The sequence below is a fragment of the Gavia stellata genome, chromosome 9 (genome assembly GCF_030936135.1).
Source record: "Gavia stellata isolate bGavSte3 chromosome 9, bGavSte3.hap2, whole genome shotgun sequence".
Taxonomy (NCBI): Eukaryota; Metazoa; Chordata; class Aves; order Gaviiformes; family Gaviidae; genus Gavia; species Gavia stellata.
In genome coordinates, this window is record NC_082602.1 from 4,595,241 (window position 1) to 4,609,262 (window position 14,022).

At 48.3% G+C, this 14,022-nt stretch overlaps 1 protein-coding gene across 1 annotated transcript in view; it reads right to left on the reverse strand.

Annotated features, from left to right (window-relative positions):
* Positions 1–14,022, reverse strand: part of COL13A1 (collagen type XIII alpha 1 chain) — a 95,783-nt gene that overhangs the window by 20,054 nt on the left and 61,707 nt on the right. Inside the window, exons 23-37 of the mRNA XM_059821081.1 lie at positions 13,237–13,263; positions 12,537–12,599; positions 10,395–10,448; positions 9,194–9,280; positions 8,445–8,498; positions 8,194–8,238; positions 7,481–7,549; positions 6,894–6,917; positions 5,579–5,632; positions 5,017–5,061; positions 4,528–4,680; positions 3,600–3,698; positions 2,908–2,961; positions 2,056–2,097; positions 1,515–1,541 (exon numbers count right to left, since the gene is read on the reverse strand). Coding sequence (XP_059677064.1) covers positions 1,515–1,541; positions 2,056–2,097; positions 2,908–2,961; positions 3,600–3,698; positions 4,528–4,680; positions 5,017–5,061; positions 5,579–5,632; positions 6,894–6,917; positions 7,481–7,549; positions 8,194–8,238; positions 8,445–8,498; positions 9,194–9,280; positions 10,395–10,448; positions 12,537–12,599; positions 13,237–13,263 — 897 coding nt within the window. The remainder of the gene's footprint in view (positions 1–1,514; positions 1,542–2,055; positions 2,098–2,907; positions 2,962–3,599; positions 3,699–4,527; positions 4,681–5,016; positions 5,062–5,578; positions 5,633–6,893; positions 6,918–7,480; positions 7,550–8,193; positions 8,239–8,444; positions 8,499–9,193; positions 9,281–10,394; positions 10,449–12,536; positions 12,600–13,236; positions 13,264–14,022) is intronic.

Here is a 14,022-nt window from a genome sequence, read left to right on the forward strand (position 1 = left end):
AATATAAGTAACCAGAAGTTATCTGATAGAGTGGATTTACATTTTAAGGTATGGATTCATTGGAAGTGAATGACAGGTATCTATAAGCTTTAAAAAAAAAATCATACTGAAATATTTTTTGAAAGACTTCTGTAAATGCAAAGGCATCAATTTCAAAATTTGGGAAAAAATTTCATTCATTTTCCAATGGTATTTTTTAAATTCTGTGTTATAAACCATAAAGTAGTATTAAACAAAATATTCCTTTTTCATAAATTCGAAATGCAACCCAAAGCTTCCCCCCCACACTCCTGTTCATAAGGCATCTTAAAACACACCATCTTGGTTGCATTTTGAAACAGAAGTGTCAGAAGAACCAAGTTTGCACAGACACAGTAAGCCTGCTTGCCGTACTCTGCTACAAAACTAGGACAGCACATTGCCACTCACTCTACCAGCACTCCAGTTTCCAAACAGCCATGGGTCACTGCCCTACAACACTGCTTGGCTCCAGCACATACCTGGAAGAGTTACTTATTTCTGACATGTCTGCAAACGGTATAAAATGCTCTTCCTCGCCACTACTGAAAGCCTCATTACAAAAAGACTTATTACAAATTGCAGAGGTGGAACAAAAACTTCCACACTCGGGACATCTCATTGCACCTGCTCATTAAGCCTACATGGGTCCTCTGTTCAAGGAGATCTATAATCCAGTCCGTGCTGTGCGAGACTTTCACCTGCATTTGTTTGGCACATATTCGAAAGACAACTGCACCTTACGGAAGCTTTGCGGACGCTTGATAGCAGTGGCTAGTGAGTTACAGATAAGCAAGACAGATAACTGTATCTGTAACCAACACCTGGAGAAAAGATGAATCAGGATAAATATACCATCCCCTTTAGCACCCAAATAGCGCTGGTAACCAAATACTAAGCCTAACCAGAAGAATTAAGACTTTTTCCACATTTTCCAATCTTTGCCAAGACTGTCAGAGGGAAAACACAGCTCTCCCTGACCATTTCCACTCAAATATTTTTTCATCTAGGTACTGTTTTAGAGAAGGCAAGCCAACAGTGCAGGCTGAGCATAAACACATTTAGATGGAGATTAGAAAGTTTCTAATCACCAAGAACAGTGATGTTCTTGAGTGGCTTTACAGCAGAATTTACAGCGTATAGAACCTGGCTAATTCAAAGCTAGAGCTCAGTTACTTAGGACTGTACGACAGGCTGTCCATTCCGCCATACAGACCTTCACCCTGCAGACAAAGATTTCAACTATGTTCTAATGGGAAGATTTCCAAGGGCCAGTGGCTTCCCACTTCTCTGGGTGAAAACTGGAGAAAGTTACCGGTTTTCTGTGTCCTAAAATGACAGCTGCTAATCCATTTCCTTCAAGAAAATATTCAGAAGTACTTGTCCACTTACCAAGACGGTAAATAATGTTTGCAAGCTAGAAGGTTATTACTGAAAAATTCTTGCACCTGGGACAGCCTAGTAGAATTTCAGGATGTAAAGTTTTGCAGCCTTACCTTCGGTCCTGGGAGGCCCTGGAGACCCTGTATTTGGGACGAGAGACAGAATATGAGTGATGTTTAAGGACGTGCTGTAAAATCCAGGTATCCCAGTTCAGTGTGCAGCATAGAGCTTTCGCTTTCTGACACACTGAGGGCCCAAATGCTTAGCCATGCTTAGCCTTTTATTTGTGTAAAGGGCACTTCATGTACTCTTCTCATCTAGTAATGAGGAGGCTTTCGCCAAGAACAACCTGGCAGTGGGCCAGGCTTGCTCTTAAGACCATTTTTGCAGTTGATCCCTTTAATCCCATCCATCCCCTCTTGCTACTGTCTTCCCTTTCATCTCAGACTAACGTAACCTTCTCTCTTTACCTACCCAGCCCATCGTCGCTCTGACCTACCCTGGGGCTGGTTTTGGAAGTGATACTAAGCATGTTCCTGTTTCAACGCTGCAGTGTTTCTGCCTGTTTTCTCTGCCCAGAATCCTCCCCAGCCACTTCCTGCTCTATCCTCATTCCCAGTGCCTTGGTCCTCAGGTGAATCAGTCAAAACTTACTGGAGGTCCTGGTGGGCCTTGGGGTCCAGGGGGGCCAGATATCTAGAAAGCAATGCAAGAGAAGTCGCTGTCATAATCTGCTGCCCTCAGAGGTGAAGGGGAACTGCTCAGAGGGAAGGTAGGGCACAGGGTGCAGCTGAGCTCTACTGGGCTTGGAAACCTAGACTCCCCCTAAGAACTGCGTTAGGAAATGGCAGCAATCCAGGACAGAGTGGCTGAGAAGCAGCAGCAGGATTCTGGGGAGAGTTATGCGGCAGTTGCAGAGATATAGGAGGAAGGAGAGCAGTGAATTTTTCAGAAAAAGGTCCACTTCCACTCCTCTACCACTGTTCTGCAAGGAGGCACAAGGTCAACAGCTAGCAGCTGTTTCAAAAGATAGGAAAGAAGGTGGCTGGCTCCACACACGCAGAAGAGTGTACTGATAGCCTGTGGGACTCCTTGCTGCAGGGCGCTACAAAAGCTAGGAGTGAGCTTTGAAGGGAGAACAAATTCATGAACCCAAAACCTGTTGAAAAATATACATACATAGATACATGCAGGTATTGTTCAGGAAATCCCTTCACCACAAATGCTGAAGAAAATATTTGTTATGCTTTACAGGATCCTCTATTCTTCCCTAGGCATTTGTTATTGATTGTTTGTCATGAGCTAGATCGTTCTTGTGTAAAGGAAAAGTAGGGCGTCAGGAGCTAGAGGTGGCTGGCAATTCAGTCCCACAAGATGAGGCTTGCTGTCCTCAATGAAGGATGTGTCCTAGGAGGGTGGGATGTGCTGGTTTTCAGCAGCACTGCCACCAAATCATCCCTCCCCTACTGCTGAGATTGCAGAAGGAAAATGAGAAAGGTGACCTACCGATTCTCCTGCATTTCCTTTGTCTCCACGATCCCCGGGCTCACCCTTCTCTCCCTGCACACAACAACAGACCCTGTCACCACCAGCTGCACTCTGGAGTCTCACGCCATCAAAAGCCATCTGTGAACCACCCACGTGCTGACAAGCAACAGTTCCCCAAAGGAGGAGTGGGAACATACCAAGTATTTCAGAAACAGCTCACCTACAGCTCTCGTGCACCTCTGCTTCCAGAGGAGACACCCTACAAAGAGGGAGGCCTCCAGGAGTGGTATCTCATGGCTGTGCAAGGAGAGTGCCACAGGACTTTGCTTGCCTTTCCCCAAAAGCAGCCTGACGCCTCTCTGCTGTACTACAGCCTCTGAGGGAGGGAGCACAGCAAGCAGGTCAGCAACTGTGCCACGCTGCCAGCAAACTAGGCATCTCAGCTGACTTAGCCACACAGGCTCTGCAGGCAGCTGCCAGAGTCAGCACTGCCAGATAGCAACAGGAGCAGACACCCAGCTGGTCCCCTGCCTGCTGCTGGAGACCTGACCTGATGGACAGTTGGTGACACCCAAACACCTAACTCTAAGGGGAAGGAGCCTGAGGCTCCCGAGATACTCGGTGCTTTAGGAAATAAACCCTTGTGTGTTGCTCTACACTCTTTTCTCTTTGCTAAGCAGGAAAGAGCAGCCTGTCTTTTTCACTCTTACTGTCAATCCTGGAAGTCCAATGGGACCCGGCAATCCTGACGGTCCTGGCATCCCTTGGTCACCTCGTTCGCCTTTCTCTCCAGTGGGGCCATCAAGACCCTATGGATCAAGAAAGATTTGTGGATTTTTTTGCAAGACTAAGTCAGGCAGACATAAGAGACACTATCGCAAGAGCTGGGATGACCAGAGCCAGTCTCAAGAACATACTGAAAACCGCAGACAACCATCAGGTGCCCAGGGAAATGCAGGGCTTCACTATTGTTGAAACTGGATGAGCAAATGCCTGGACATCATCCTGTCATTGTGGATGTGCCAGTCCCCAGAGCAGGGATGGGGCGACTGCTTTCCTGCCTCCCAGTTCTGCTCGCAGTTATGCAGTTCGCTGGAGTCCATGCTAGAAATCACTCCCCAAAAGCCAGCTGTTACAACAGCTAGAGTTTTATCCTAGAGAGGCAGAAACTTGTTGCATAAAACTCTCTTGACTAGTGCTGGTGACACAGAAGTTGTGACAGACTGAAGCTGGGAGGCTGGGCACTCTGCCCCAGTTAGTGGCAGTGATGCAAGGGGTTACCCCATGCAGTTGCCCTCCTAGGAGGGTGTGTGTGCTGGTACCTCAGCTGCCTTGCTCAGTCAGGCCTCCTTGCTCACAGTGGTGTTTCAGTGTAAGCAATATGCCAGGCAGCAAGCTGAGGAAGTGACACGGTGCCCAGAGAGCAGAGCAGGCAGCTGGGGACAGCCATTCCAGCAAGATGGACAACATCTGCCAGGAAGCCAAGACCTTGCTTCTATATTGGTACACTTCATACAGCAGCAAAGAGGTGCCTCCAGCATCCACCTCCAAGGGGCAGTGAGATACCCAAGAAGTCCCAGGGCCTTGCTCCATAACCTGGATAGTCAGCAGTGCTCTGAGAGGCTTCAATTTACTCACCGGTGAGCCAGCTTGTCCTGGCTCTCCTTTATCACCCTTTTCTCCTGTAACCCCGATATGGCCTGGCTCTCCCTTTATTCCGGGTGGTCCATCCTTTCCCGGCAGTCCATGAGGGCCAGGGGGTCCCATTTCTCCAGGCTTGCCGCGTGGTCCCTAAAGAAATCCACACAACACAAAGTGAAACATTTACAGATAAGAGTAAGGTTACTCCTGCAGAGCGACTCCCTGGCCCGGAGCCTCTTTCCCTGCTCATCCTCTCACTCACAGTAATGCCATTTGAGGAGTCATGGGCAGGACAAAGTAGATTTGCCATGTCATCCCAGACACTGGGACCTTGATAAACCATTAATGCTCATTTTTGTGAAGCTAAATACTTTTTTTCCCCTGTAGGAAAAGCAACTGTGCGATGTCAGTGACAGAGCAGGAACATACTAACTCCAGATAAGACCACGGAAGGAAAGAGCAATCCACAGAGGCACCCTGTCTTACCTTTTCTCCATCATGGCCTGGAGGACCTGGCAAGCCAATTTCACCCTGAAACACAAAATCGTTACTTTGGCAGTTTTTGACTCCTTCCGCGTGGCATTGTGATGATGAAGGGTGGGCATTGCAGAAATAGTCTGCAGGGACTCTGGTAACTAATAGCAGCCACAGAAAAAAAGCATGGAAACCCCTGTTGAAACAATACATTGTGTGACTGCCTAAGAATTTCACCAGCCTTGTTTATACTGACTGACAGTTCACGACCCCAGTGCTGTAACATAGTCCCCAACCAACACAATCCCCACACAGAGATCAGTTCCCGTCAGCTGCTTCCTAATGGGGAAGGCAAGTAGAAAGGATACTTCATCTTTCAGATAAGGCATTATCATTGTGGGAAAAGAGATTTTTCAGGATATAGTGCATGAGGAGGAGTGGTAGAGGCCAGCAGGACAGTCTGATAGTGCTGGACAGGGAGAATAGGAGCACTGGGGAGGGTTGCGGGGCCGATTTCAGCCTGGACCGCTCCTGTGTTGCCCTTAGCTCTGCAAGTGCTGAGCTGAGCAAATACCTTCTGTCCCGGTGGCCCTGGAGGTCCAGCCACACCTGGAAGACCTGGGGGTCCCTAGATAAAGAAAAACTCATTTTCAGATTATCAACAGGGCTTTTATTTTCATGTTTTGAAACCAAACAACTCTCCTGAGCTTAAGGGGAAATCGCGGAGGAATTTTCCCAGGGACTCCTAAAATTGTATTTGCTTGGAAAACCAAGCAATGGAGAGTCCTGAGTGAGCAGCAGGCCAGTCCAAAGTGAGTTGTAGATAGAATCATAGAATCGTTGAGGTTGGAAAAGACCTTTAAAATCGAGTCCAACCATTAACCTAACACTGCCAAATCCACCACTAAACCATGTCCCTAAGCGCCACATCTACAAGCCTTAAACTTATAAATTTATAGTTATACACTGTATTTATAGTATATACCCTGTATTTATGCACTGTTTATAAAGAAAATGTATTTCTTTACATTTTCATAGAAGAAAACGAAAATGACCACAGCCATCTGCTCCTGAAACTGATATGAACTTAACAAGGTTTTCCCTTCCTACCCACAAAAGTATAGTTTTAGAATAGAGATCATAGGAAACACTGTACTACTTAGACTCCAAGCATAGCTTAAGCAGAGCTAAATGGCTCTGGTATTTTGAGCAGATTTCCTCATCACTCTTGGGTGTTACCACTTTAAGGAGACCTAGGGAGCAGTTGGCCTAGCAAGTGATGCTACTTGCACCCATTTTGTGCTGCCCTGTCATACTGCATTTTTAAAATCCATCTTTTTTCCTAACCAAGTTTCTTGTACTGAGAAGCAAAATACGGGGACACTTTTCCCCTTATTTTGGCTCAAAATAACCACTTTGCCTCTCTTTGTCTTCAAAGGTCTTGTAGTCACTGCTGCTTTAAATGATTGGTTTTGTACAGGACTGTTACGCCAAGTTATACTCACCAAGGGTGAAAATATGTCCTCCCCTCCCATCACAGAAAGTGTCCACCACAGACTGCCAGTATAAGTTTTCCTGCAAGGCACTCAAGGCCTCCTTTTTCTCTGCTTTGGTCAGCCCCCCCCTTGCTCTTCTCTGTCCCTTCTGAGCGCTCCCTGTTCTGAGCAGCATGTATTACCTCTTAAAGCAGAGAAATAAAGGGCCTGATTATAATTCAAGTGCCAAGATCAGAAGGCAAGATGAGCTCTTCCTTCAGCTGTCAGCTGCCCCAACTTTAGCTCTCAACAGTAAAGCCAAATGTTTTAGCCACACCTAAATTGTCAGGCCATCTGCTTAGGATGAACATACGGCTACTTGCTTAAAACCACACAGCAAAGCTAGCAACTCACCATCAAGGCCAAAGTTCGTATTTCCTAGAAAAAAGCAAAAAAAAAAATCAAAAAGGAAAACAACCATTTGAAAACTAAGCTTTTTCCTGGGGGTGGTTTGTTCTCCACTAATATAATACTGGCCCAAATGAGCAAGGAGCTCATTGAACAAATGAACTCAAGCAAAAAACCCTGCTCTGAGTCCCATGGAGCTGTTATTCTTCTATTTCCCCTTTCTCTAAGTAGAACCCAGGCTAACCCAGAGCTGGGCACAGCTGCTCACTTACTGCACACCATCAGTGCACACTTCCAAAGAAGTGTTGCAGTCCTTTTATTCAGCATCTGCCCCAAGCCATGGCCCACTCTTGAGGCGATTCACACGACCTCTATGTCCACACCAGCATTGATATATCAACTAAACAAGGTGCACACATATTTACCAAAACACTATATGCAGTGAGCTGTGGGATGAAGGGGACTTTGGAACAACCAAGTACTTCCCTTTGCTGCTACTACCAAGGAAGCATATCTACATTGTTTTCGGCATCCCCTGGGAAACAGTAAAGCACCCAGCAGTCACCTCATGGGACAGGAGGGCAGTTGCTCACCTGGAGAGCTTCACTGATGTTACCGTCATAGTCCATCATTTCATCCTTCCCAGGCTCTCCTTTGGGCCCCTGCAAAATACCAGATCTTTAGCCAGAGCTTGAGGATCACCCTTCCCATGGGCTACTCAGAGCTGTCATTCACCCAGAAAAAGGGGTCTCAGAGGGGCCTGTTTCATGAGCCTCCAGTTTTTCATTTATTGAGCAAAGGCCTTGAAAGCACATTTTATAGAGGAAACACTACCAAAGTGTAGCCAGACAAGCCCAGATCACCACGGCATGACCATCAAAGCTGGCAGGTCTGGTAAGTGGTGAAGTTGAGGCCAGAATGCAGGAACTGGATTGTCTGACTGATTGTCAGACTTGGGCATGCACCAAACACCCTCCTGCTGCCCTATGCTGATATGCCAAGGGCCTGAGTTCAGACTGGGGTGTCCCGACCCACCTCCTCCTACAAATGAGCCAGACATTCACCCTGAGATGGCTCAGAAGACTTTTTTTCCCCCCTAAGGTGGGAGTGTCTTCTGACGAGAGTATGGAGTGGAGAAATGGCCTGTCTCAAACTTAGCCATTGCCCAGTTATAAGCACTTTTAGTGATGGTGAGAACATCTGTCAAGAAAGCAGAGGCCCAGTCTAGACTGTCAGTGTGCTCCCGCTATCCTTAGACCCCTTTGAAGGGCCAAAACTCTTCAAGTGTTAGTGAAGGGACACCTACCCGTGGGCCCATGGGTCCCTGGTCTCCCGGTGAACCAGGTTCCCCCTGTAATAAGAAGAACATGCTATTAGCAAAGCCTATCCCTTCACTTGCTTGAACTCCAGAAATTGTTGTTCTCTGTAGTCCTCTGAAACAGTCTGGGACTCGACAGCTCAGTTTTAAAATGCTCCTTTTCAGCTAAGTTTTGTACATAGAGGAACAAATTTGCAGCTACTGAACTCAGAGCTGGGTTGTGCAGAAGCACTCTGTACCTTTTCCCCCCGTGACCCTGCAGCACCAGGCCGGCCAACGTCACCAGCTTCTCCCTGAGAGAAAGAGAAAGGGAAAGGGATGGGTTTGTATTGTGTGGATGGGTTGTGACTCCACTGCTGGCTTTGCATTTCCAGGAGGAAGAACCGCACCAACCAAGTGCCCCTGCCATGCCTGCATCTCCTCAGGTAACCCAAATCTCTGTTGTGACTTCATACCACGTGTCCTTCTCTTCTACCCAGTGCAGACAGAGTATTCAGCATGAAGGAAAGCACCCAATTCAGACCCAAAGTAAGTGCACAGGAGGGCTGTTCCAAGTACATATGAGACAAGACCTCAGATTTAAGTGTTCTTGGTGTCCTTTGCCAAGGGGCAGGATTTTACTGCTGCTGCTCCTTGAGGGGGTAGAAGAGGAAGGGGAGAGGAGACTTGGAGGGTCTCTGTCCTGCCTCCCTGTGTCCACCCTGCCTCAGGTACCACAGGGACTAGAGGCTATCATCGATTCTGAGTGACTGGTTTCTCACAGAGCCTAGAGGGGAGTTATCTGAGCACAGGATGGGTATTTTCCTCCCAGAAACACGGTTTACAAATTCTCTCACCTTCAGCATTTTAAACAACAAAACTAAAACACCCTGCAGAACTTCAGCAGGTAATCAGAGGTGGGCACGGATTAATGCAAGCTTTGCCCCTTCCTACGCACCTCATGCTGGGCACAATCCCACACAACTCACTGGAGGAAAAAAACACTCACCTTTGGTCCAGGGGGCCCAGGCAGACCTGGAGGGCCAGGTTCTCCTTTACCTCCGGCCAGGGCATTCTCAGCATTTCCCTTCTCTCCCTGTTTGTAAGGAAGGACAAACCATGCATTGCAGTTCAGTCTCTCCGTCTCTGTAATTTCATTTGCCAAACTGTTGGCTTAGAGAGACAGGGCCCAAGACAAGGTCCATCAGCTGGCCTCTTGATAGCCCAGAAACGTCACTGCTCCAGAGCCACCAGCTGTCCAGGAACCAGGCCAATATAGTTCTGTCTGGGGGCTCCACCTAGAGCCCTGCCAGCAGTCACAGCTATCGTCATCCCTGTGGCTGCAGCGCTGCTGCTCTGCCCTTATTCCCCAGGGCCATATAAAGCTGCCTGTGGACAGACCTCATCCCCCAGCCTCCAGTTTGAACACAACTGTTTTCTTCTACTGTTGAAATTGAGCTGATAAAATCACCTGATGATGGCTTTTTTTAGCATGTCTCCCTCTGAAGCCGTAGTCATCAGCCAGATAGTCAGCCCTGCAGACCATATCCTTTGCGCAGAGCAGATGCAAAGGCAGTAATGGGAAAGCTTTGCTTGCACTGAGCTGCCATTACACCCTCCTCCTTTCCTGAAATGGCCACTATCATTCAGTGCACTGTCCCCTTTCCCAATGGAAAAGCACCCTGTGACAGACTGACTTGAAAGGTATGATTTCTACTCACATCTCAGAGCACAAGGAAAAAGCCACAGCTTCAGAGCTTAGCTTTAGCTGACCTGCCCTGGATCTCTCCAAGCACAAAGCTACTCTTTCAACCCAGAGCATAGCAGTGCAGCTCCCAAAAACCTCATCTCCTCCTCACACATGGATCTTAGAGCAGGAAGGAGGCTGAAATGCCATGTTACATCTGAGGCCATGCTTTTAAAGGGGGACTACTAGAAGATGATTCCCTGGTCACGTTCCCAGGACCACAGCCTCCCCCTCACCGCATGAAGGCATGCGATTCCTCACAAAAAGACATCCTGTGTGTGGCCCCATCACACCCCTGATTGGGGGTTCTTGTGCTGACATCCAGCTGAGCTCTGCAGAATATGCTGCTGTATGCTGCAACAGTGACCTACGAGTGCATGAGCTGTGCACAGCTGGCACAGGAGGGAGGAAGGAAAGAAAGAGGGTGAGAGTAGTCCCCCAAAAAATCGGAGAAGATACAGACCTTCGTGCCAGGGAGTCCAGGAAGCCCAGGGTCACCAGCTCGTCCCTTCTCACCCTGTTGGTAAAACAGACATAGTCGGGCTGATTCTGCAGGCTCTCTGTCCTGGAGGAGCAGCCAAAGGATGAGCTGCTCCCAATTTCAAACCTTCTTTCCCTTCCCCAGGGGATTTTATTTTAGGCATAGAGAAGGCATCCTCCAGCAGTACCTGCTCAGGCCAGTGAAAGTTTTCTCCTGTCCTTTTGACTATCTCTGCACAACGTTGCCATTTCTCTCCAAAGGAAGGTGAGTGGGAAAGGGATCCAGGATCCCCCCCATGCATCTTCCTTATTGCTCTGGTCTACTAAACCCTTTACCCTGTCAGCCCTTCAGCACCGGCTCTCCCCATTCTGTACATCCAGAGAAGAAGTCGTTGCCCAGGGCGAATTTTATTTGGCGTGCAGGACTTTCTCCATACCCTGACAGAGTTCAGCTCTTTTCACAGAACTTGTCCACTGCTTGAGTCCACCCCAGTTTTCATATCTCCTCATTACACTGTGAATTACACTGCGAATTACACTGCTTTGCTTTGGCAAAGATCTCACAACCAACACTTCCACACCTCTCCCAAGGGGCTTTTCCTGTTCATGTTCCCTAACTCCAAATCCCAGTCTCATCATGCTCTTAAAAAAAAGGCAGCACAGTGTCTCACTTAGCAGCCAAGCTCTGTGACATGCAGCGGTGGTGAAAAGCAGTGAAAACAGGAGTGACAAAAATGGCAAGGACAGAAGATGATGGTGTAAAACCCCTGATACTATGCCTAGAGAGCAAGGCCTGCAGGGTGAGCTGCGGGAAGCACCATGGAGTCTGGAGGATGCCACAGGGCAGTGAGCAACAGAGGGCACCCAGCACACAGCATTCGCTTGGTGAAATGACTTTGCTTAGTTCACCATGACATCTGGGTCGTCTTTTGAATACTGGGGCTCAATTAATGGTCTTTATGTGAAGTTAAGTTCTATTCAGCCCATTCCATCCAGCTGCTAAACCCATGGTTTCCAGCTACAGTGTCCTGTTCGGGAGTCCGCATTTTGTCAGGACAGAGAGCGATATTGGAGGTTTCTGTTACCATGAAGAGACGTTTCAAATGCATCATCAGAAAAAGGTGTGTTCTTACCTGCAATCTTCACACCTCACACCTTAACAACTTGTACAGATTACAAAGAGCAATTCAAAACCTCTTTCCCCCAGCAGGTCCCTTGCTCTCTCCACAACAGCAGCACTCCAGATCAGAAAGGCTACCAAAGAGTTCCTCTTAGTGCCATGCTGTTGTCTGCAGAGGCTGGTGCTGCACACCAGTCTCATCAGAGCTCAAGGACACACATCTGACATGCAGGGGACTTGCATCAGTACTCCAGGAACAGACATGCACTGGTGGCTCCATGGAAAATAATTAACAAGCAGCAATCTTATATCTTTTTTAGGCAATTCTAGAGTGCAGTGACCCCTTTCTCTAAGGTAATTTGGCCTCCAGCCACCTGTAAGGCCCCCACCCAGCCTTCCTCCCCTACCAGAGCATGCACATTGCTGCCGTAAATTAACACTTCTCCCTGGAAAGAAGGAAAATATTTACAGGACCTCGTGCCCAAATGAAAGGTTTGGCCTTTGGGGTTTTTGTAAGAATATCATCTATAGTCCTGTCCCAGGCCTCTCTGAATCCCTGATTCTGCCTTGCTCAGCTTTTGGTATCCTACTTTTCATCCAAGGACTAGTTTTCAGTACACATGCCTGTAAGAGCTACTGAAAACATCCCGTGCTGCCTGAATGATGATGTAAAGAAGCAGATTCCTTGAGGAGGGAGGTCAGATTACTAAATCCCTGTTTAAGGTGTTATTTCTGGAGTCAAAAGATGCAGCACTGTGCTTAGTCGTTCCCAGGACAAGACTACATCCCAGGCATCTCACGCTGCCCTGTCTGCCACCAGCCCCCCACCTCCTGCAAGCAGGAACACGCAAACACACTTCACCGGCGGGGCAAGAGCCAGAAGAGGACACATAATCCCCCACAAGCACGACAACGCAACACAAAGCAGGCTCCCGCCAGCTCCCGCTTGCAGGGAACACAACACAGCACTGCCAGGACACCAAGCCCAAACACGCAATGTCCTACCCGCTGCCCCCTCTTCCCTGGCAAACCTGGAGGGCCCATCCTCCCTGGGACTCCAGGATCTCCCTTCGTGGGGAAGAAAAGAGACAGAGAATGTGTCTGTTATATGGCTGTCGCATGCTGTAACATAACCCAGTGAGCCTCAAACAAGAGGAGCCAGCTATTCAGAAACCAAACCAGCTGCTTAGCGATGGAGAGTGATGGGGTATTTTTGTACCGTGCCCACCATGGGAACTCAAACCAGGTCACACTACACTGAGACAGGGGAGACTGTGCAGGGCAGTTCACGCAGTGCATGACAGAACAACCCTCTGCAGTAACATGGGAAGACTTCTGGTGGACACAGAAGTACTGGGTGGCAGAAGGGGACAAGGGAAGTGGGAGAGGGAACATACTTGCTAAGCAAAGTGCTGTGCATATTTTGTGGAGTAGGGAGAAAAGGAGGAAGGCAGCTGGAGGGTATTCCCATCAACATAGACATGAGCAGGAAGGAGGGAATCTGTTTGGAGTATGGTCCCCCTCTCACTTGGCATCACTGTATGCTACTACCGTTTTGCTTACACTGGCAGGTGCCGTTAGGGCCTAGGATTTGGGCGCTGGGAAGTACAGAGCCATTCCTCAGCTCCCTCAGCTGCTCTGGGAGGGTCAAAAATACACAAACAAACCAGAAGTGCAGGCTCAGAGCAAAGCCTTCTGAGAGTACCTTTTCTCCTGGAGTCCCGGGCTCGCCCTGGTGAAGAAGAGACAGGAAAATAAAGTGAAAAACCAGGAGGAGAGAGTACAAAACCTCCTACAGCTATCAGAGTGGAGGAAAGAACATTCATCTATGGAGGCCTTGGACTTGTAAATAAGGGAATGAGGATGCTTTAAATGCATATTATTATTTGCGCCTGGAGCTCATTTTATCTTCATTAGCCAGCTCCTTGGCTGCTGTAAGAAACCAGCAAGCCTCAGAATGGAACCTTTTATGAAACTGAGGAACCACCTTGCAGTATTTCAAGAGGTTTACCAGATACAAGAGAGCATAATAAGACAAGACTCCTGTTGGCATTAAGGAATTGATCTACTTGCTCTGTGCACACAGGAGCAGAGCAAGGCTGCAGTGGCAGCTGGGGCGGGGGGGGGCAGGGGGAGGCTGTGTTGATATGGGATCAATGTGGCATCAAGGAGGAAAACCCTCCCCACCAGCCCTGGAGATAATTTCTTTCTTTCTCTCTTTTTCCCCAGCAGCTGGAGGGAATCAGGACAGCAGGTTGTTGTCTCATCCCACATATTGGATCCCCGGGGTAACTTCTAGCCCCCTAAATCTGCACCTGGCCCTTTGCTCTGTTGCCATCCCGACACTGCTGTGGAGTATCATGAGTTCACCAACGTCTCTGCCCAGAGAGGTGCGGAGTAGCAAGGGTGCTGCTGGAGACAGGTCTAGCATCTCTGCCAAAAGCAATAGCAGTTCTGATATTCCCCTTTAGTGGGAGCTGTCCGACCATTT